The sequence below is a fragment of the Vigna unguiculata genome, chromosome 7, assembly GCF_004118075.2.
Source record: "Vigna unguiculata cultivar IT97K-499-35 chromosome 7, ASM411807v1, whole genome shotgun sequence".
Taxonomy (NCBI): Eukaryota; Viridiplantae; Streptophyta; class Magnoliopsida; order Fabales; family Fabaceae; genus Vigna; species Vigna unguiculata.
In genome coordinates this window covers 11848945-11871179 of record NC_040285.1, presented here as the reverse complement: position 1 = coordinate 11871179, position 22235 = coordinate 11848945, and the positions used below count along the sequence as shown (strand labels likewise).

Here is a 22235-nt window from a genome sequence, read left to right as displayed (position 1 = left end):
TCAATAATAACGTTACTTTAAAAAATTATAACTACAAAGTGGTGTTTTAAAATATGATTTAGAAATATAATTCATCCATTCGCATATTATTTTTTAATTTAAAGATGACTCTTCAAAAAAACTTAAACAGTCATTTATTTATTACTTATAGTATAACTTTCATAAATGATTTAAAAGTTGAGACTTGATATATTTAAGTAATCCAATAATCAATAATCAAAACAATTAAGTAAACTATAAACGTTAAAATATGAGGTTTTGTCTAATCTAGTTGTTTTGTGATATCATTTGATTAGTTAAGCCTGAATTGTTTGATTAGTATATGAGTGAGCTTTAGCTATACAAGAAAATGTTGTTATTCATTGTCAATTAATAACTTTTAAGATAACCATAGAGATAACATGGTAGATAAATGGGTTTATATAAATCGAGGATTTTATAAATTGAATACGATCTCTAAGCCTCGCCTTTGAATATTTGTATAGAATATGCATAAAATACCTAACACTAATACAGGAAAGACTCTTTACGTCTAGTATTTTTAGTTTTTTACGTCTATTTATGCTTGTCAAAATAATATATATAAATTTACATCTGGTGTTCACATAACAGATATGAATTTACATCTGACGTAAAGGGGTAAAAAACATAAGTTTTATATTCCCCTATTTTAGCCCCAATAATTTTTCATAACAACATATATATTTCTCATATAAAATTTATAGTACATTTAACAAAGTAAAAGTAAATATATAATGAATAAAAAATATTACTAAAAGGAAAAAATTACTCAAAACATAATCTTCTTCTAAATGTTTGAAGAGATAACTTGCCCACTCTCTTTTTATTTCCAATGTGTCATTCTATGATATTGGGTAGGCATCATCAAAGTCCTAAAATAATGATACAATGTTAGCATGTATAGAGTTCCAAAAAACCATACAATTCATGAACAAGTTATAAGTGTTTAAATACCTTTGTCCAGTTTTCAATGATGTTTACCCTAATGATAGTTTTCATCAAATGCATGACATAATACCCTCATTCGAAAGAACTATTTTGCCTATTACACTAAAATAACAAAAGGAAAAATTGATATCATTCTACACAAAATAATTAATTTAAGGGGTGATTCCTAACCTTAGGAGTTATAATTTGAACATTTCTTGATCTTTATGCAATAATTAGTTTGTTGCTGCCTCAACTCTAGTTAAATTGAAAACACATTAGTCATAATTGCTATATACTAATTGGATGTTATGAAATTTGTAACATTACCCTTATAAAAAGTTCTTTATATCGGAGTTGTGTTTCTTATTAATGGAACAAAACCAAACAATTAGGGACTTTTCAGGAATTACGACTATTAATTGCCAATGAGACCTACAATGAAGGAGAAATGGTTAGTTCAACAATTACCATAACTTGAAAAAAAAGCTCACTAAGTAATATTAACCCTTCAATATATAGAGCCAAGTAAATACGCCTTTGTTAGGTGGTAGTCCAATCCGTTATATATTTTGTGGCCCGAGCCTTGTGTTTCTAGATTTTTTAATGGTTTAGGGTTCATAAAATCCATACACCTATGACCGGACCAAGTCCACACTCATTGCGTCCATATACCTAAAATAATGAATTATATGTTAAATGCAGTAATTTTAATATAATAAATATATAAGACACATTAATACTTACATGCACTACAGATGGATGACAAAAATGTTTAACATCTTGTCTCCATCATACACCTTCAATGTACCAGAAAATGACAATATAAATGGGACATGACATTCGAGCTCAAATACTCAAAAGTCCCATTGTATGCCTATTGGTCTTCTCCTTATCTTAGGCAATATGTCTACAGGTTTTGTAAGTGGATCATCCCCTGCTTCTGCCATTTCCTTATCTTCATCAATAATAGGGTCACACAACTTCTTTTGATGACGATGGACCTGAAATAAATATATGCAAAATATTAGCTAATGTATTTATAAAATTATAAAAGAAAAGTATTTGAAAGACAATGTACTACCTGTTTTTATGCAACAAATGACATGGTTAGTCTTTTAGGCCAAACAACAAATATGCCTAAGGCCTCTCCAACAAATTGAATATTTGAAGTTGGCAAAGGCAATCTAGCATGGAAATCTCTAACCTCATCAACAATCATAGTGCCTAGTCTGGTTGTAGAGGAACACCATAAATGGTTGTGTCGCCTTCCATTATTCCTCTTAGGGCGACCAAACATAGAGAATCTTCGTCAGAATATAACTCATACTAAATTACATGTTCAACATGATCCACAATAGAACAAAAGCCTTTTTATGGTGACTATATACCTATTAGGATATGCCTCTACTTCCGCTTCATTCGATTGTTTATTCTTGGTTATGGACATGAGTTTTTCTTCAAACTCCTCTTTTAGAGATGCCTTCATTTGCTGTAACTTTTCTTTAAACTGCATCTTCACCTTCCTCATGGAATCCCGACTTAATGATTCACTAGTCCGTTGTGGTGGACTAAAGTAACCTCGAAGTCCTCACGACCTAGCTAGGGATGTAAACAAAATTCATACCTATGGGTATTCACGGATAAAACCCGCAACAGGTAAGAAATGAGTATTATAAATGGATATCCGTGGGTAATGGGTACGAGTATTTTGTTTTATACCCACATGTTAATAGGGTGGGTACGAGTACCATAACATCCGTACCCGTAGATACTCATACCCGTTGAACTCCAATTTAAATTAGAAAAGAAAACATGATTAAAATATTAACACATTGATTTTGAATGGGTTATTTTTATCAATTGATTTTAAAATAAATCTCCTTTTCTTTGTAAACTATCATTCAACACTATTTAAATGGGTTATTTGAACTTTGTTTAAAATTTATGATGGTGATTTATTGTATTTCATTTGAATTTATGGTTAAGATATGTTGTTAAATATTTTTAGAATTTGTTTTATAAATACCCGTGTATATCTGTGGATATTAAAAATATATGTGGGTACTCACATAATGGATACCTGCATGGATATGGGGACATGTACATGGCAAATATTTATCTAGTGGGTAGGGTACGAGGGTGGTACTACTCGTAACGAGGGTGGTACTACTCGTACCATACCCGCCCCGTTGACATCCTTAGACCTAGCAGTGTCGCGTACACGACTTGAGTTGCTTGCTTAACTAGGGAATCCTACAATCACATATTCAAGTTTAATTATAAACATATTTATAATAAAAATTGATTTTGGGTTTAGGATTTGTACTTACAATTCTTTCATCTATGACTTGAGTTAATTGTGAACTCATTTGCCCATCAGATCTAGTCTGAGCGATCTTTTAGAACTTGTACCAAGTAGGTGGATCTACTAGCTCATGAGATTCAAGTCCAAGTCTCATGTTTATTGACTTTGTACCTGGAAATATTACATTAATCTTCTTCCATTGTAGAGAATCAGTTGGGTGTCGAAGAATATTGTCACACTTTCTTCCATTTGCATGCCATGTCAGATTCTTTGCATCTTCTTTAATGGCAAACAATCGTTTAAACCTAGGTTATATGGGAAGGTACCATAACATGTTAACAGGGGGACCATTTGTTTCTTCATCAAAATTATTTCCACCAAATTTGTTTTTAAATTGTGATAACTCACACGTTAGACACGCCTTCAATGCAACAAACTCGTCTTTGTACAATACACCATCATTAAGGCATTTATGTATCTTCTTGTACTCCAAACCCATTGGACATAGAATTTTCTTCGCCTTGTAGTTACGATTAGGTAACGTATTATTTTTTGGAAGCATCTCCTTTAACAACTCCCACAATTCTATGAAACTTTTAACCCTCCATCCATTTCTTGCTTTAAAATTGAACAATTTCAAAGTTGTCGACAGTCGTGTCCTAATGGAGGACCATCTAGAAGGAGTCACATTGGGCCTTTGACTAGGGCCATGGCTAGGAGAATGGAAGAAGTGGAATGACTTCAAAGAACTCCTCTTTTGTGGAGAATTCTTTATTAGCTTTCTCCTTTTCTTCTCTTCGCACTGTAAAAATGCAAATTAGTATTTTCTTTAGGCTTCATATTTGGGCAAAGCATATATTTCTTTTGGGCTTGTATTATGGTCATTTTAGTGTAAAAACCTCTTATTTAGTCGATTATGTAAGTACTAGAATCGATTAAATCAGAGTGTGTTATGCAAGAGTGCAATTTTGGCTTTTTAACTTATTTCTTGAGTGACCAGGTGATGAACAATGAACTGAGGTATCATTTGCGCTAATTTGGTTCTTAAGTAACCTTAGCACATGCATCATTTAGCTTACACAAGAAGCTAAGAAATATGCATGCATTTGATAGCTAACTAGCCACTTGAAAGCTCTAGAGCCTTTTTCAGTTTTAGATTCTTTGTATCTTTCTTTCTTCTTTTGACACTTGGGTTAACTCCTAAAATCTATAAATAGGAATGCCAAAGCATTGTAAAGACAACTTGAAATAAATCTAGAGAAATTTTGCCAAATTTGTGACTCTCCCTTTTGAGTTCACTAGGATAGTTTGTCTTCTTGACTTCTCCTAGACCTTTTCCTTGAGGGTTGGGTTAACCTCCTTCAAGAAACACACCAATCTCACTCTTCAAACACATTCTCATTCATCATTCCAAGCTTTCGCATCCTAGCTTTCGCATCCTAGCACATCATCTCTATGGAGTATAATTCAACTTTCGTGAAGTGGGTTTCCATCATTTGGCATCAGGATCAAGGTTCCACCCTATAGTTATCATGAGCCATGGTTCTTGAGAGAAGACTCAAAGCTCTAGTGCCAAATGACGAAAACCCACTTAACAAAGTTGAAGGAGACTCTATAAAGATGATATGCTTGAATGCAAAAGCATGAAATGATGAACATAATGGTGTTTGGAGAGTGGTTTGGATGTGTTTCTTTAAGGAGGTTGGGCCAACCAATAAGGAAAAGGTCTAGGAGAAGTCAAGAAGATAACTAATCCTGGTGAACTTAGAACAAAGGAAGGCTGCTAATTTGGCTAAATTCTCTATATTATCTCTAAGTTGATTTACAAAACTCTAGTCACTCTAATTTATAGAATGGAAGAGTTAACCTAAGTGAAATAAAGTACAATGAATCATAAAAACTAAAAATGCTTCAAGGACCTTCTTCAAGAGTGAGGATGCATGTTGTAACATTCATACTTTTTAAATAATTACATTATTTAACTCATATAAAAACAAGAGTTAGAAAATCTTGTATTTTTACTCATGTGAATAAATTATATAAAAAAAATGGTTCATAATTTATCCAGATATATTTTGAACAGTGAAAAATAAATCAAACAATTTTAAGAAATACTATAACTAAGTAAAATGAAAATACCAATAAAAATAAATAATAAAAAACCAATATATATATATATATATATATATAAAGTCTTTTCTTTTTAATGAATCTTCTAAAAGAAAAAAAGAAGATAAGCTAAAGCGATAAGCATTATCTCTTCAATAATGGAAGTAATCATGACAATAATGGAAGTAATCATTATTTGGAATTAAAAATGCATAGTAATTTGGCTTATAAAGTGATGAAGTAGAAGAGAGACCAAAAGAGAGTGAAAGTTAGGTAAGAAAAAAAGAAACAATAAGGTTTAACTCTCATTAATAAAGAGAATTTTTGCATTAATTAAAAGTAATCATGATTTGGAATAAAGTGACCATATGGTTTGCTTATAAAAGGATGGAGTGAAAGAGAAGATGTGAAGAAATCAAGAAAGAGTAAGTTGTTGGGAGAAAGAGAGAGTAAGAGATAGACAAAGAAAGATAGAGAAAGAGAAAGAAAGTGAGAGAAGTTTGAGTAAGAGATTAGAAGAAATTTAAACCTTTTAGAAGTATTGTTAGTGTGTCCCTTCAACCAATAAGGTAAAAGGGAATCTTAGATAAACTCATGTGTGTTATATTAATATTCTATTTATTTTGAATTATATATTATTTAATTTATTTTTGTTTAACTTATTTTTCATTGTTATCCTATTTATTTATTTTATTTTATTTATCTTCAACTATGCATTAGTTCTATTTATTTATTTATTTAATTTAATTTTATCTCTAGTTATGCACTAATCTTATTTATTTATTTTAATTTACCTTCAGTTACACACGAGTCCTGTCAATTTATTTTATATAATTTTATCTCTAGTAATGCACTAGCTCTATTTATTTATTTTATTTTATTTATCTTCGGCTACACACTAGTCTACTTATTTCATTTAATTTATTCCTAGTTACATACTAGTCCTATTTATTTATTTCATTTCACTTATATCCAGTTATGCATTGATCCTTTATGTACAGGATAAGGCCAACTAGTTCTTAGTCTTTGGCAGGACCTTAGGTCAGGTACTTATCCATCCTTTCAAATAAGGCCAATCTCAAGCCTGTAGTAAAATAATCCTATAATGATGCACCTTTGAGGCTGACTAGTCATAAGCCATTCGCATGACCCTAGGACGAATATATATCTACTATATCAAAACAAACCTATACTAAGTAGGTATCCTATAGCAGGATACTTGTCGGAAGATCGACAAGTACTTAACTCCATATTATAAAAAAAACTTAACAAGAATCAGTTAGAGCTACCAGTAGATAGGCCTCCAATACCAGGCCCACTAAATTGAAACTTTGACCCAAGCCCATAACTAGGTCAGGTCCACATAGGTTGTCAAGTAATGACTCTTATAAAATTAGTATAAATACACATGGACTAGGTAATTAAGGATACATTTCTCATTAAGTGCTAAAATTAGAGATTTGACTATTGAGAAAAGCTTAGGGTTGATGCACCTTTTGTAGGTATACTTTCATTTTCCACTAAAAGAAGGACGAGAACTCGAAGGACAACTACTACATCCAGAGAGGAAATCACTTTAGAAGCTTTGAAACCATTACAAGGTACTATCTCGATCCAGTAAGAAAACTCTATATTAATTTATATTTTTATGTTTGTTTACAACATTCTAATCCATATGTAGTTGTTTTATTGAAATTTCTTGGTTTAATTCTTATTTTTTATATTATTTTAAAACATTATTATTTTATAATTCAATATATATATATATATATATATATATATTAAAAGTAAATATTATTTATTCAATGAACATGGAAAAAGAGAAGTTACCTATATGTTTTATTATTATTGTATTATTATGATATAGAGATTTACTAATAGATAACTAATATTAATACTCTTAGGAGATATTAAATATATGGTACTATTCTATTATGATGTATAACTCTTAATATTGTACAACATATATATTTTTGTAATATTTTGTGAACAATTACATATATGTAAACTATTGACATATAAATGGATATTATGTTATTATGAATGTTCTCTAGGAAAATTTTATTGTACAAAAAAAATCATTTTTTTATCAAATAATAATATTTATATTATAGTCGTGGCATTACAATTTAGTGATGTCAAAGCAGTTCTTCTTGTCAAGATTGGGGTATGGTCTATTCCATGTTTGTAGCCTTTACGAATAAGTATGTGTACAAGTTGTTTGTTCTTACATTTTTCTTAAATAGTAAGATAAGTATACTAGTGAGAATAAGTCATAACAATTGATAATTTGCATTATCATGCTTTTATTTAATTCATTTTTATGTTTTATTGTTATTTTATTTATTGATTTTATTTAATATTTCAGATTTTATTGAATAAAAGTAAAAAAGTTAAAAGCTTGGAATATATTTTCAAATAAGTGAAAATCTCTGAGATTTGAAAATATTATCAATAGAATAAGTGAAATATTGACTAGTCAAAGATTATCAACAAAATCATATATCCACAAAGTTAGTTATTCAAATTACAAATGATAAGATTTGAAGAATATATCAAAGATATGGAATCTTCAAATATTAAATGATATATCTAAAGGATTATCTATTACAATTTATTCAAGTACAAAATCAACTCCATGAAAGTCTATAAATGGAGGGCCTGACATAGGTCAAAGACACACTTGGAGAGAAAAAAACTTGATATCTCTACATTTGAAGGTAGAAGGGCATTATGAAGGACGAAGGCATTCAATTTCAACATCAGTCTAGTATTCAATATGCCTAGGAGTAGCTAACTCCCTCATTTATGAGGGTTGAGTGTAATGTATTCTTAATTCTCTATGTATTCCATTAATCAATATAATTCTTTTCTATCACTCTTGTGTTCTATTCGTGCTTTAACTGCATGATAATTATTGATTACATATTTGTGGTATCTCATTGGACACAATATTAGAACCTAGACTAGAATAGACAACTAATTGATTGTGCATCTAGACATAAAGTACATCATTAGTCATTCATAACATTAGAATTTTGATCAGTAATGCGAACTCTTAATACGAAAAGGTCTAAGACATTAGGGTTCTTATTAAAGTTTAGACTTGCCGATAAGACATTAGGAATTGTTACATAAGGTGTGAATGCGAGAGTAGAAATTTGAAGAATATTGTTTGGTGTTTTTGCTTTGAATTGGATCATGAAACCCTATCCTAGGGAAGCTTTTATTTGATATTTTTCTCAATCAAGCTATTTGTTTCCGTTGTGTCAATTTCTATCCATATTTTACATTTTAATTCTACATTTATTTTTCCTTTAAGCTATAAATGTTTTGGTATTCTCACCCTTTATCAATAATAAATCAATTAATTTAAACCACATTAGTCCTTGTGGGATACGATATCTAGACTTGTCCACTTTATTACTTATATAATTTGGTACACTTGCCAATCCCGTAACAAGTTTTTGGCGAAGTTGTCGGGGACTATAGTTTGGTTTAGTTTAATTGTGTTTGGTTACTGATTTAGTTTTTTTTTATTTCAAAAAGAAAAAACTGTCTTGATTGTTCTATACTGTTTAACGTGCTCCTTCAGTTTTCTTTGCGATATGGCTAGAGTAGATGAAGGACAACGTACTTTGGGAGACTATGCCACATTCATGGGCCAACTCAATTTTAACAACATTGTTAGGCCAACAATAGTTGGACCAAATATGGAGATGAAACCTACCCTTATACACTTGGTGCATAGTAATCAATTTCATGGGTTATCACATGAAAACCCATATAATCACTTGGTCACATTCCTCGAAATATGCAATATGGTGAAAATCAACCAAGTACCTGACAATGCTATTCGCTTGAGCTTGTTTACTTTTTCTTTGGCAAGGAATGTAAAGGTATGCAACACTCTTTCCCTGAAAATAACCTGACAGAATGGGATGATTTAGTCCAAACATTTTTTAAAAAAATTTTCCCTCAGTCCAAGATTGTGAAGAATTCTTGAGTCAAACATGAGAACGATTCAAAGGGCTGCTAAGGAAGACACCAATGCATGGATTTGATGATCCAACATAAATCAACATCTTTATGAGGGGACTTAAAGCTCAAACCAAGTTGATGTTGAATGCTTCAATTGGAGGCATGATTAATTCCAAGACACATGCAGAAGCCAAAGCATTGATAGAAAATATAACTTCAAATGATTACAAAATGAAAAATGATCGCACTCAACTTCAAAAGAATGGAGTATTAGAGATGTAGACTCACGTTGTTAGCTCAAAACAAGCTAATCACACGACATATTAAGGCACTTATGAAGAAGTTGTCAGCATTGCCACATGAGATTCAAAATGCTTCCCAAGTACAACACCAACCAATAGTGCAAATTTGTGTGTTGTGCAAAGGAGACAATGCAAATGGGCAATGTGTCATGTAGAGTCACGCGTAGGAGGAGGCAACCTACATAGGAAATCAAGCTCACCAAGTAAATTATGGCAATTACAATTAGGGATGGAAGTCTCATCTTAGCATGGGACAAGCTGGACCATTCAATAGGCAACAATAACAACAACCTTCCTTGCACGAGAGGCAAACAAAGTTGGGGGAGACATTTCAACAATTCATGTTGTTAGCACAAGCAAGCTTGAAGTAAAGATTTGATATAGCCAAATGCATGAAGATCACATGTGTTTGATGAAGGTTCGATTGAAGATCATGTTTCAATTGTATTAAATCTGTAATTGATGTGTTAGATGTAATGAATACATGTTATATCATGTCAGTAGGCTATATGACATATGTTAGATGTCTTGTTAGTCTTAGTGTGTCCTTTTTAATCTGTTAAAAATGGTTTTAACAGGTTAAAAGAGTTGTTGTATATAGTTTTTGGTATTAATGTATTCAATCAGTTGAATTAGTTTTCAATCAATTGATTTCACATAAGTCAACTGAAATCAACAGATTGTACAGGAAATTCAATCGACTAATTTCACTTAAACCAGACTATATAAGTTGTGTTTTCGAGAGCAGAGAAATAATTATGAGTTTTTTAGCGTGAAAACTTGTCATTTATCACTACAAAACTCTCTCTCTCTACATTACACAACTGCAAGGTGAAGATTTAAGATCTATGTTGATCTTGAAGGCATTTTGGCTTGGGATTAGCTTGAAGAACACATGTATGATTGGCTACGGAGAGCCACCATCAGGTTTTGTAGTTCTTGTGCCTCTGGTTGTTTGTTTGATATGATTTCAGGTCTGTAAGTGTGATTCTTGAGGGTGTTAGTCTAGATTTTTGTGTGAGTCAAAAATCTTGTGTGTTTCTTTGTTCAAAAGTGTAATCTTTTGGTGAGATTTGTAAAACTTTTGAATATAGTGGAAACCAGACTCAGGTTGTCATGGTAAACTGGATGTAGCTCTGTGATTGAGTGAACTAGTATAAAAATAATTGTGCCATTCTCTTCTCTTCATCTTACTCACTTTGAATCAATTTAAAAACTCAAGAAAACCTAGTAATTCATTCTTTTTTGTGCTTTATTGTGTTTTTGTGTAATCTGATGTTGCATACCTGTTAGAAATATTGATTGGAACAAGTCTTGTGTGTAAAAGTTTGTTGTTGGAGTTAAATTTGCGAATTCTGCATTCTGCATCAATTCCCAGGATTTTAGCCGATTGATTTGAAATTTTAATCGTTTGTTTCATAGGCTAAGGAACAATTTAGTCTGCTGTTTTATTTTTTGACCGATTGAAAGTGTACAAATCTACAACTTTTGTATTCGAATTTCACAGTCTATTTGATTCAATCAAAAGGGGTTTTATGCTTTCGAAAAAGTTTTAAATAGCTAATTTGAACCCCCCCGTTTATGCCTTAAATCACCATCACTACTAAAAATTCTCATATTACATGGGAATTTTCTAGCAAATTTGTTAAAAAATTTGTAAGATAAGACTTTTTCTTGCTATTTTTTCTAAGAATTTTAATTGGCAGGTAATTCCTTCGTGGGTAATTATTTCCTATAAAATTATAAAATTCGTAAGTATTTCCTACAAAATTTGTTACGAAAAGTGGTTTATACAAAATATTTTGCAAAAAAATTGGCAGCAATTTCCTACAATTTTTTATCATAACAAAATTTATAAGTATTTCCTACAAAAAAAATTCAAAACAAAATTGGCAGGAAATATGATTTTTTTAGTAGTGCGTTTCAAACTATAACACATGCAAGTGTGTCTTTCAAATCCCAAAAGCATAAAAGCTTTTATCCGTAATCTGTAAACATAACTGGGCAATTGGCAAAGATAGTAGAAGAAAAAAATTGAAATGAATTTTACAGCCAATACAGAGGTAAACTCAAAAGATCATTTTAATGCTATTATAACGCGAAGTAGGAATATGTATGAAAAATGAGAGGATGAAAAGAACAATGGAGAGCATAAAGATGGAAAGGGAAAAATAGAAAATGAAAAAGATATGAGAAAATTGAGAAAAGAAAAGAAGAAAGTGTGGAGAAAATCCTTCCATATCCTCTAGTACCATCCAAGAAAGATAAGGAGAAGCATTTGGCTCTACTCATGGAGATCTTCAAGCAATTTGAAGTCAAAATTCCTCTCTCTGAAGCAATACAACAAATGCCAGCGTACACAAAATTTTTGAAAGATTTCCTTAGCAAGAAGAGAAAGTATATTGAGGAAGACATCATTGAAGTCCAAGGAAACTGTAGTGCCATCATTCAAAAGAATCTCCTTCTAAAGTTCAAAGATCCTGGTAGCTTCACTATTCTTTGCACAATTGGAAATTTAGCTATTGGGAAAGCACTGATCGACTTGGGAGCGAGCATTAATTTGATGCTTTTATCTATGCTCAAGAAAATTGTGGATCTTGAAGTCAAACCAACAAGGATGACTTTACAACTTGTGGATCGATCAATCAAATGCTTAAATGGAGTCGTTGAGGATGTACTTGTGAAAGTAGACAAGTTCACTTTTCCAATGGATTTCGTCATACTTGATATGGAGGAAGATATTGAGGTTCCTCTCATTCTTAGAAAACCATTCATGAAAACCGCCAAAGTTATGGCGGCAAGCTAAAAATTAGAGATTAAAAAGAGGAGGTAAACTTCAAAATGTCTGAAGGAATTCACAATATGGAACCAAAGGATATTAATGTTGTTAAGGAAATCTTGCTTATGAAGAGTAAGCCAAAATAAGTTTCTAAGCTGTTGAAAAATTGTTCTAGTTCTTTTTCTCTACAACAAATGAAGGAAGAAGAAAAGGGCCCTCCTCCAGAGAAGAAGAAGGGTTAAGCTATCAGACGTTAAACTAGAGCTTACTGGATGCAACCTAACATTTTAATTTTGCATATAATTATTGTCTTTTGTTTTTGAATTGTATTTCTGTTTGCATATGTATGCCATTATCTTAAGCTTCATCTTAAGTTAACCATGTTCTCAATGTGCATTGTCAACTACTGTAATGATCAATTAAAATCAAATACACATGAAGCATTGACTGTTTTACATCCTGATTGTGCTTATTGATTGAAATATTTTGTGATATGCTGAGTGAAAGATAGTTTGGTATGATGATATGATAGTTAGTGTTTTTTCAAACATGAGAGTAAGACCAAACTTTATGAAAATTTTTAAATATTGTGAGCTTTTGTATAAAGAGCTGTAAGGGGAGTAGTTATTGCTATGAAATTGATTTTTTCCTGAATCTTGTTAATGAAATCACATAATTTGTTAGAAAGGATAAAGGCATTGTTTGGTATGTTTAAGCCACTTAGCCAAATAGCCAACCCAAAAGTTTTTTTTTTTGTTACCTTATTTGAGCCTGACTGTTTCATTCTTTACCCTTAGATTTTAAGGAAAATATATCTTGTCCCACACCTTAGAACAAAGAACAGGTGCATGTTGAGTGGAATAAAGGTATGAGATGAGATCAGTTTGGGGTAGGGTGTAAACACCCTAGCACATATCATGGTATGGGATTGAATAAGTTTGGGTAGGGTTTTTCCTATCCCAAGAAAGTGAATAAGTTTGGGGTAGGTTTTTGTAAAAACCCAACCCAATAAAAAATATAGAGGAAAGATAACATTTTTATGTGATAGAAAAGAGAGGAAAAAATGTAGCATATTTATACAAACATCCACATGTGTTTGTTCTCTTAGGCTTAATGGTGCTTTTGAATTCCTGGAAAAACCAATATTCTTTCTAACTAGACCCCATTACAAGATATATATTGTTTTTTGTTACCTTATTTGAGCCTGACTGTTTCATTCTTTACCCTTAGATTTTAAGGAAAATATATCTTGTCCCACACCTTAGAACAAAGAACAGGTGCATGTTGAGTGGAATAAAGGTATGAGATGAGATCAGTTTGGGGTAGGGTGTAAACACCTTACCACATATCAAGGTATGTGATTGAATAAGTTTGGGGTAGGGTTTTTCCTACCCCAAGAAAGTGAATAAGTTTAGGGTAGGTTTTTGTAAAAACCCAACCCAATAAAAAAAAGAAAGGAAAGATAACATTTTTATGTGATAGAAAAGAGAGGAAAAAAATGTAGCATATTTATACAAACATCCACATGTGTTTGTTTTCTTAGGCTTAATGGTGCTTTTTGAATTCCTGGAAAAACCGATATTCTTTCTAACCAGGCCCCATTACAAGCCTATGAAAGACCTTTTGATCTTACCAATGATGTGCATTTTGTAATTTAGATGATAGGCAAAAGTTGATGAAGTGGTCTTATAACATGCTGAGTGTGGGTGATCATTATTAATACTATACACATGTGTGCTGAGCGAAACACTGAATTGATGTGAGCATTCAATAGTTTTGCTATTACTTCTTATTATGATTGAGGATTGGAGTGTATGCATGAAAATTCATACTATTATGTCTTAAACTCTTAGTTACAATGAAAATTCTTTGATATGACACAATTAGGATTAAGAGGTTAGTTTCTTTTCAAATGCTTTGATCAGTTGATGAGAGTTTTCAAAATTCAAAAATTAAAAACTTTCACAACGACATGAAAATGTTTAAGTTTGGGGTATTTTGATAATTGGCATTATCATGTTTTTATTTTATTAATTTTAATGTTTTATTGTTATTTTATTTTTGGATTTATTTGATATTTCAAGTTTTAGAGGAATAAAAGCGGAAAAGATAAAAGCTCGATTGCCGCCAGGTAGTTTCTGGGCAGAACCCAGAAAATGGCTCACGCTGCATGCGTCGCCTGGCAAGCCATGAATGCCGCTAGGCAGTTTCTACAACATAAAATGAAAGAATGAAATGGCATCCAGGCTTATACACACCACGAAATACATTATTCACGAAATAAATATTTAAGTGCAGCTTCCCTTACCTAAAATTCCCACTCCAAAAATCACTCTTAATGTTCCTCTTTGCACAAACGTGATCCACCCTTTCCTTTCCCAATAAATCAGTCCTCTACTCCTTAGTCACGAATTTGTGCTCTCAATGAGAACCCCTATCAGCCACACTAAAACACTTTCCCTCTTCCTCACTAAGCCACTCCTCAACTTATTTTTCTGCCCCAAAATTAATAAATAAAAATAAAAAAAATTTAAAAGGATCATGGTCATCAAATGTCATTACATGGAGGTTTCTACTCTCATAACTACCTTGCCTCTACCTCTTTGGCGTTTCTGGAGACGGTTAGAGTTTCTAGATCCTCCACAAATGTCGCAAAAATAATAAAGAGTAAAAAGGAACTATTTAAGGCTAGCCAAGGTTCAAACTCTTAACTTCCCAACTACTAAGCTTATATGCACAACTAACACGCCCTTACATGTTTCATGACATTTCACGCACATATATGATTATAAGATCACATCACACGGTCATGCATACATGCAAAATAAAATAAATAATTAAAACATCATACTAATAACGTACACATGATTCAAACCCAAGACCTCTCAACACCACCAACATGCTCAATCACTTGAACTACCATTAATCCTTGTCCTAACTTAACAAACCATTCTTTTAGATGTACTTTCAATCCATAATTATTGTTAATTAAATATTTATTCTTTATTTAATTTTTTCCCTGGTTTTACATCACCTAGGTGGGGATTGGTAGAAGTCATCATTGTCATGACTATTATACCACTCATCTCTATTAGGAGAGGGGGATGATTATCTAGTGTATCTTCTTCTTCTTCTAGGTGGGTACTCATCTCTTTGTTTGCCCTTGTTTTGACTAATCATGAATTGTGCAAACATGTCTTTCAATTCAATTATATCATTCCTTTGTCTTTGGAGTTCATCTCTCAAATTTACTCCTTCTTGATTATCCCTCACATTACCCATGTACACTAGAATAATGAGAATGTTCACTCATGTTGTGGTGAAGAAGAAAGTTTTTCACACATGTTTTCAAAATTTTACAACGATGAATGATAAATATTTTCTCAAAATATTTTTCTTTTTCGTGGATGATTTCTAAAACAAAACAAGTGATGAAAGTGTTTGACATAGAATCGTCTTGGATTTGAGGCGAATTTGGGTCTCGAACAAAATTGAGTATAAACCCTAAGGGAAAATTTGGAGGAGGTTGATTTAGGGGTTTTCAGAACAGAAGGAAGCCACACCACTTGGAGGAGGTTCCAAGATAAGTGAAGAAGATCTGCCACTTTGAATTAGAGATTCAAAGATAAGGACTAGTGGTTCTAAGGAGAACCTCGAGACTTGAGAGAAAACTCAATTTTTCTTATAACTCAAATTTGAATACAAAGTGTTTCACAAAATTCTATATACTATGGGGTAAAACACTAAAAAGCCTAACATGACAGTGATCTGATAAGGCCCAAACATAAACATTACAAAAAAATAAAAAATGAGTTCTTATTTTACGATCTGAAGCTAATCCGAGATCTCTTTGAAGGTATTGGGTGTGATACATACAACTAATTTGAAATCCCTATGATGGCCCCTAACCATGCCTCCATTAATGTTTCAAGTAGTTCACAAGAAGGACAAGTGAATCACAAGTGGACAAGGTTAGAAACCAAGTCCTTCCTAGATAGAGTTTTCTAAGTAAAAATATTCCACATGAATCATGACAATAGTGTATCAATTTGATAGGATAAGCTCCTCCAAGCTATATGACTAAAGCCAAGGGGAGACTCCCAAATGGGTGGTGGTTTGTGGAAGCTTAATGTTGGTGGAAATATGGTGCGCATATGGTGGTTTTTGATGTGATGAGATGATGGAGAGGTTATGATGGTGTTTCGGTGCTCTCAAGAGAGGTTGAGCCAAATCTTAAGGAAGGGTGGCTAGAGGAAACTTAGAAGTGGTGCTCTAACTTTAGTGACCTAAGATGAGTAGTATGGCACAAAATTGGCAACATAACAATACTCAAATTGAAAGGTGATTTTTCATGGGGGAAGACACCTCTATTTATAAGCTAAGGTAACCCTAAAGGTGTCTCAAAATTATAAAAGTAAAACCCTAATTCTTTCTCTCTCCACTCTTCTTCTATATTTCTTTTATTTTGATTTTATGGAGTTCTAAGCTTCAAGGGTTGGTTCCATTGTAATTTCATTATGGATTCTGACAATAGAATGGAATATATTTGTTTGTTCTTTTTCTTATTGTTGAGGTTTCAATTCATCTATGTCTTTTGTCTTTGAATTGAGTGAAAAGTAATGGTTTTTACATCATAGCTAATTAGTGAGATGTTTTAATCTATATGCATATCAATCATAAGAGTTCAAAGGTTTTTAATTTTAATTGAAAATGTACTTTGATTAAATTTAGAAACTTTCATGTGATTGAATAGTTTTTGCCAATGATTGAGAATGTACTTTGATTAGAGGTGAAAACTTTAACTAGAATTAATCAAGAATGTACTTTGGTTAATTATCTTTCTACTTGATTTTAGAGGTAAAAGAATGGACATGATTAAGAATAGTAATATCTAATTGGGAATGTACTTTGGTTAAATTTACTATGAGTAATCTACAAAGTTATTACTTTTGATTGAAAATTTACTTTGGTTAATAGTGAGAACGCCAACAAATTAATTGAGAATTTATATTGATTAATTTGCAAATGTACAACAATAATTAATTGAGCAATAATCTTTAGATGACCAATGATGGATCTATTTTGAAAGAGTAGTGGAATCAATATATTTCTTTATCATTGTTTTTTTATATCTTTTTTGAAAGAGCATAGTGGCATTGCAGATGATGTTGATTTGGATGCAGAATAGTGAGGGGCTTGGGCATTGCATTGGGAAGAATGATTTTTATTTGGAACAATTTTATTTTTCGAAATAATGTATGGTAGATGATTTTGACATTAGATTTTTTTTTTAATTTGAAAATTTTGTGTTCATAAATAAAGAAGATTTTTCTTAATGCAATTTTTTTTATGTATTTGAATAGCATCTTGATAGGGTGTTGCAAGTAGAGCCTAGTCTTGGACTGGTCAAAATCTTCTTAATGAAGGTTGAGTAGGGCTTGGACATTAATGAAGGCTTGACCACACAAGATCTTATGGAAGATCTCCTAAGGATCACAAGAAGCATGACTAGAGGGGATACTTCTATTCCTTTTTTCTTATCTTTATTTAGTATTTCTATTATGTTAAAATTCCCTAAAGTTGGCTTGGTTAGATCAACCTTAGTTGACTTGTTAACCTTGAATAGGGTTGACTAGTTGACTATAGTTGACTTGGCTTAAGTCAACATGTTGACTTGTTTGCTTGTTTTCTTTGTTGGTTAAGTTTGATTAGGGTAAGATGATCACAAATGGAAATGGATTAAGGCATTATGGCACAACATCATTGGACAACATGGAAAGGTCATGAGAGAGAAAAGACAAAAGCATAAAGTAACTTGTACCTTGGTGGTACAAGTGTACCATGGGAGGCCCCTACCACACCTTGACCGAGAATCGTCTTTGGAGTGCACATCTCATTCCATTTGTTGGCTCATTTTAACCTACCTTATAGAATGTAGGGTTTTCTAATTACTAAGCTACATTTAAAGGCCCTTAGAACTCTCTATTTAAGGGGTGCTCCTAAACATGTACAATGGTTGATCAATTTTTGTAAAACACTACTTTGTTTCAACCATATTTCTGTGAGCTCACCTCCAAGGAATGAAGTCTATTCTATGGCCTTATCTTGAGGAATAAAGTGGTGGCATTCCTTCACTCATGTCTAGGAAAGAGTTGGCCTTTTGGTCCTCACCTATGAGTGGCATGCTTCACTTGCTCCATTCCATCTTCTATGCTTTCATTTTCTTCTTTATTTGATTCACGTCTACTCAGTTATGTTGTTATAATGCCCATTTTGTTTTGTTTCTTTGATCAAATCATCACTCTTATTCTCTAGAACCTCCAGAAGTAAACATTCACATCTAGATAACTTAGCTATCTTAATGTCCAGTGGGGATATTCTCTAGGTTTTATTACCAAATCCAACACCATATTTCATAAAACTAAAATGAACCTATATCATACATGGAGTTATCACAATATGCTGGATAGGCCTAGTAGAACCTGGACTGGGACCTTATTAAAATCTACCGAAACCTTGCCTAAGTTAAAATCATCACCAAAATAACATCAAAGTTAAACTTTTATACTAACTTCACCATCTAATATAGTCTACACACCATATGATTATCATAACTAACTAGGAAAGAAAGGTTTGATGGTCCTCTATGAAATCCTTTTTGTTGTTCATTTCCCTTTGCACCGATCCCTTTTGCATAGTTCCTTCTACGAAGCAAAGTTGTAGGTCTTTGTTTGCCTATACCTTCGCTTGCACCACCTCTTGTCATAGCCATAACTATGTACAATACATAATTTTCACATCAACAATGCATCAAATCATATAAAATATTTTGCATACTTATATATGTGCTTTAAAATTAGAAAATATACATTCAAAAATGTACATTCTAGAACATATATATGAATCCAAAAATACCTTTGAAAAAATACAATACAAAATGCATCTCACAAAAAAATGTATTATGGAATACACATTCTAAAATGTATTTCTAGAATACACATTGTTCCTGCAGAGAACAAACAAGATAAGTTAGGCACAAGTGTCACCTTACCCATGTAGTCCGCTATCTCCTCAGTTGGCCTCTTCCCGGTTGATACGTGTCAGCTTGGACCCAGGAGGGGTTACCTGCAGAAGGGACTCCGAAGCTCAAGTGAGTAAAAGCTCTCAAAAGGTCAAATCAGATGATTAATGGAGTAATGAATGCGTACCTTTAATTACTAGGGTCCACATGTATTTATAGAGTATTAATTATGTATGGTTATGCCATGGGCCGGGCCCTGGCTTGGGCTCTAGTTTGGGCTGTAAGTGGGTCTGGTCCTAAATCAGGCCCTTAGATTTGATTACTGTGGGCTTATTGAACATAAGGGGGTATTGGTAGGCGTATTAAGGTACTCGGCCTAAAATGACTACTTCCCTTGATAGCTTATGTTGGTCATATGCTGTCTTAGGCAAGTTATTCTTTTGGATATTTATGTTATCGGTTTAGGTCGGCTAGGCTTAGACCGGCTTAGCCTAGGCCAGTTACCTGAATGTTTTGGCGTATAGGTATGGTAATCGTTTTACTATTATTTCGTTAAGTTGGCTTGGTGTGGTACACACATTACTGAGAATGCATTATAAAATACATCACCAAATCATTATATATATATATATATATATATATATATATCCCAAAATGTAGTTTTTGGAATATAAACTAAAATGTACATTTTAAAAAATATTTTTGGATCGAATATACATTCCAACCTTCCAAAAACTTGCATAATCAAATTTTGAACTATCGAAGACTAGACTCACCACCCCAACCCCCAAATCAAAAAACAAATTACCAACAAAAATGAAAATAAGATGTGAAAGACGCAATTGGTGGTGAAAGGGGTGAGAGTTTTTGCATTTAGTGAGAAGAGAAGGAAATGAGAACGATAAATAAGACTTCGTCACTTCATTTATGAGTTTTATAGGATCGCACATAAAAAGAAAGGGGCAAGACTTCGTCACTTCATAAGTAAGAGAGATATAAATGGTTGCTTCTTTCTCGATGTCACATTTTAATCAAGTTTGGTTATATTTTATTTTGATAAAAAATAAACTAAATCTTATTAAATATTTTATTCAGTTTAATTTAAAATTTTAATATAATTTAATGTATGTTAATAAGATTTAACATTTTTATTTAATTTTTTAAAAAAACTTACGATTTAATAAATATTGTAGTTAATATTTTTTAAAATATTATTTTGAATTAACATAAAAAACTAATTAATTTTGGTTCAATTTTAATTTAATATAATATAAAATTGAATTTATTAAATATTTTTATTAGTTTTATTTAAAATTTAAATATAATTTAATATATGTTAAATGATTTCAAATTCAGTTAATATTTTTAGTTGAAGTTTTGTTTTAAATTAAAATTTAATAAATATATTTATTATTATATTTTTTAAATATTAATTTTTAACCTAAAAATAAAATTTATTTAATTGTCTTCAATTTGAATTTAATAAAAAAATTAAATAAAATTTATTAAACATTTTTATTAGTGTAATTTGATATTTTAATATATGTTAAATTTATTTCAAAATCCAGTTACATTTTTAGTTAAAGTTAATTCGAATACTATTAAATTTCAAAATTTGTTTAAAGACATTGCCCGATTTTAAATTCGAAGTATATTTTTTGGGATTGTTTGTCCCTATATGTAACATCCCATTTAAATAATCACTTTAATTCAAATGAAATGTCACACAGATAGAACGATAAACAAGTCATGGAGTATAATGTTACTTCTTACTAATATCCAAAAAAATCCAGGAAAAGATTTAAGGCACACCACTATGCCAGATACAAAGTGAAATAGGAGATTGACAATAAATCAAGTAAATCCCAAGGTAAGACATTACATGGGCCTTAGCCCTAAAAGAAAACTGGAGTCCATCCCAGAGATGCTAAGCAGCAGAATCACCATTTCCCTGTTGACCACGGGGAGTTCTCGCATTTGCTCACATCAATAAATTGATGATCATCGAAAGGAGAGAAAACCACACCAGACAGAACATACAACAAAAGGAAGGGTAAGCTAGAGCAAAAAGTGATTTATCATACAGTTACATACAATTTTATAGTTCAAGATGCATAACCCAACCAATCATGTTATGACTTGCAAATAATACACTAAGACTCAGACACGACTCATTCGGATACATATAATTAGTCGGATTCAGCAGATGCTTGCACTTGTGGTGGACTTCCCTGCTCTACCGAGCTAAGTGTTACAATGTTTCATCCCCCCCACACAAGGTTAGCCCTTAATGAGTTTTAGGCCTTCAATTACTCTCACCACTAGGGTCAGTACGCTCTATGTGAGACTAACTGACTCTTTAGAGTGTCAGGATGCAACCTTACCTTGAATCCTTACTAAATTATATAGATGAGGCACCACCATGAACTCCCACTAATAGGGGTCATGGAATTACGTCCCGACCAACTGAGGCACCACCATGAAGTCTCACCTAGAGGCTCATGGAATTACGCCCTAACCAATGAGGCACCACCACGACACCATTGTGGAATTACGTCCTAACCATACCAATAACATAATCCATTAATCAGTATCACACTCATGCTCATGCCAATTCCATGTCAATTTTATAAAAAAACATTTCTTACTCAGTACATGCCAAGATCATGCCAAGATCATGCCAAGCACATCATCCACAACTCATAAATCCCCTTACTCATGCATGTTCATTCATCTCATGCTTTAACATAGCAATCCAACCAAACATGTATCAAACACCCAAAAACA

General features: G+C 32.1%; 1 protein-coding gene across 1 annotated transcript; it reads left to right on the top strand.

The window, feature by feature from the left end:
* The first annotated feature begins 11938 nt into the window (after window positions 1–11938).
* Window positions 11939–12454, top strand: LOC114191167. The gene has a single exon (XM_028080349.1). It carries the CDS (start codon window positions 11939–11941, stop codon window positions 12452–12454), a length of 516 nt encoding a protein of 171 aa, XP_027936150.1.
* Window positions 12455–22235: the final 9781 nt, after the last annotated feature.

Bases quoted from the DNA above. Each gene is read 5' to 3' on its own strand.
- LOC114191167 (XM_028080349.1), top strand. From the start codon at position 11,939: ATGGAGATCTTCAAGCAATTTGAAGTCAAAATTCCTCTCTCTGAAGCA.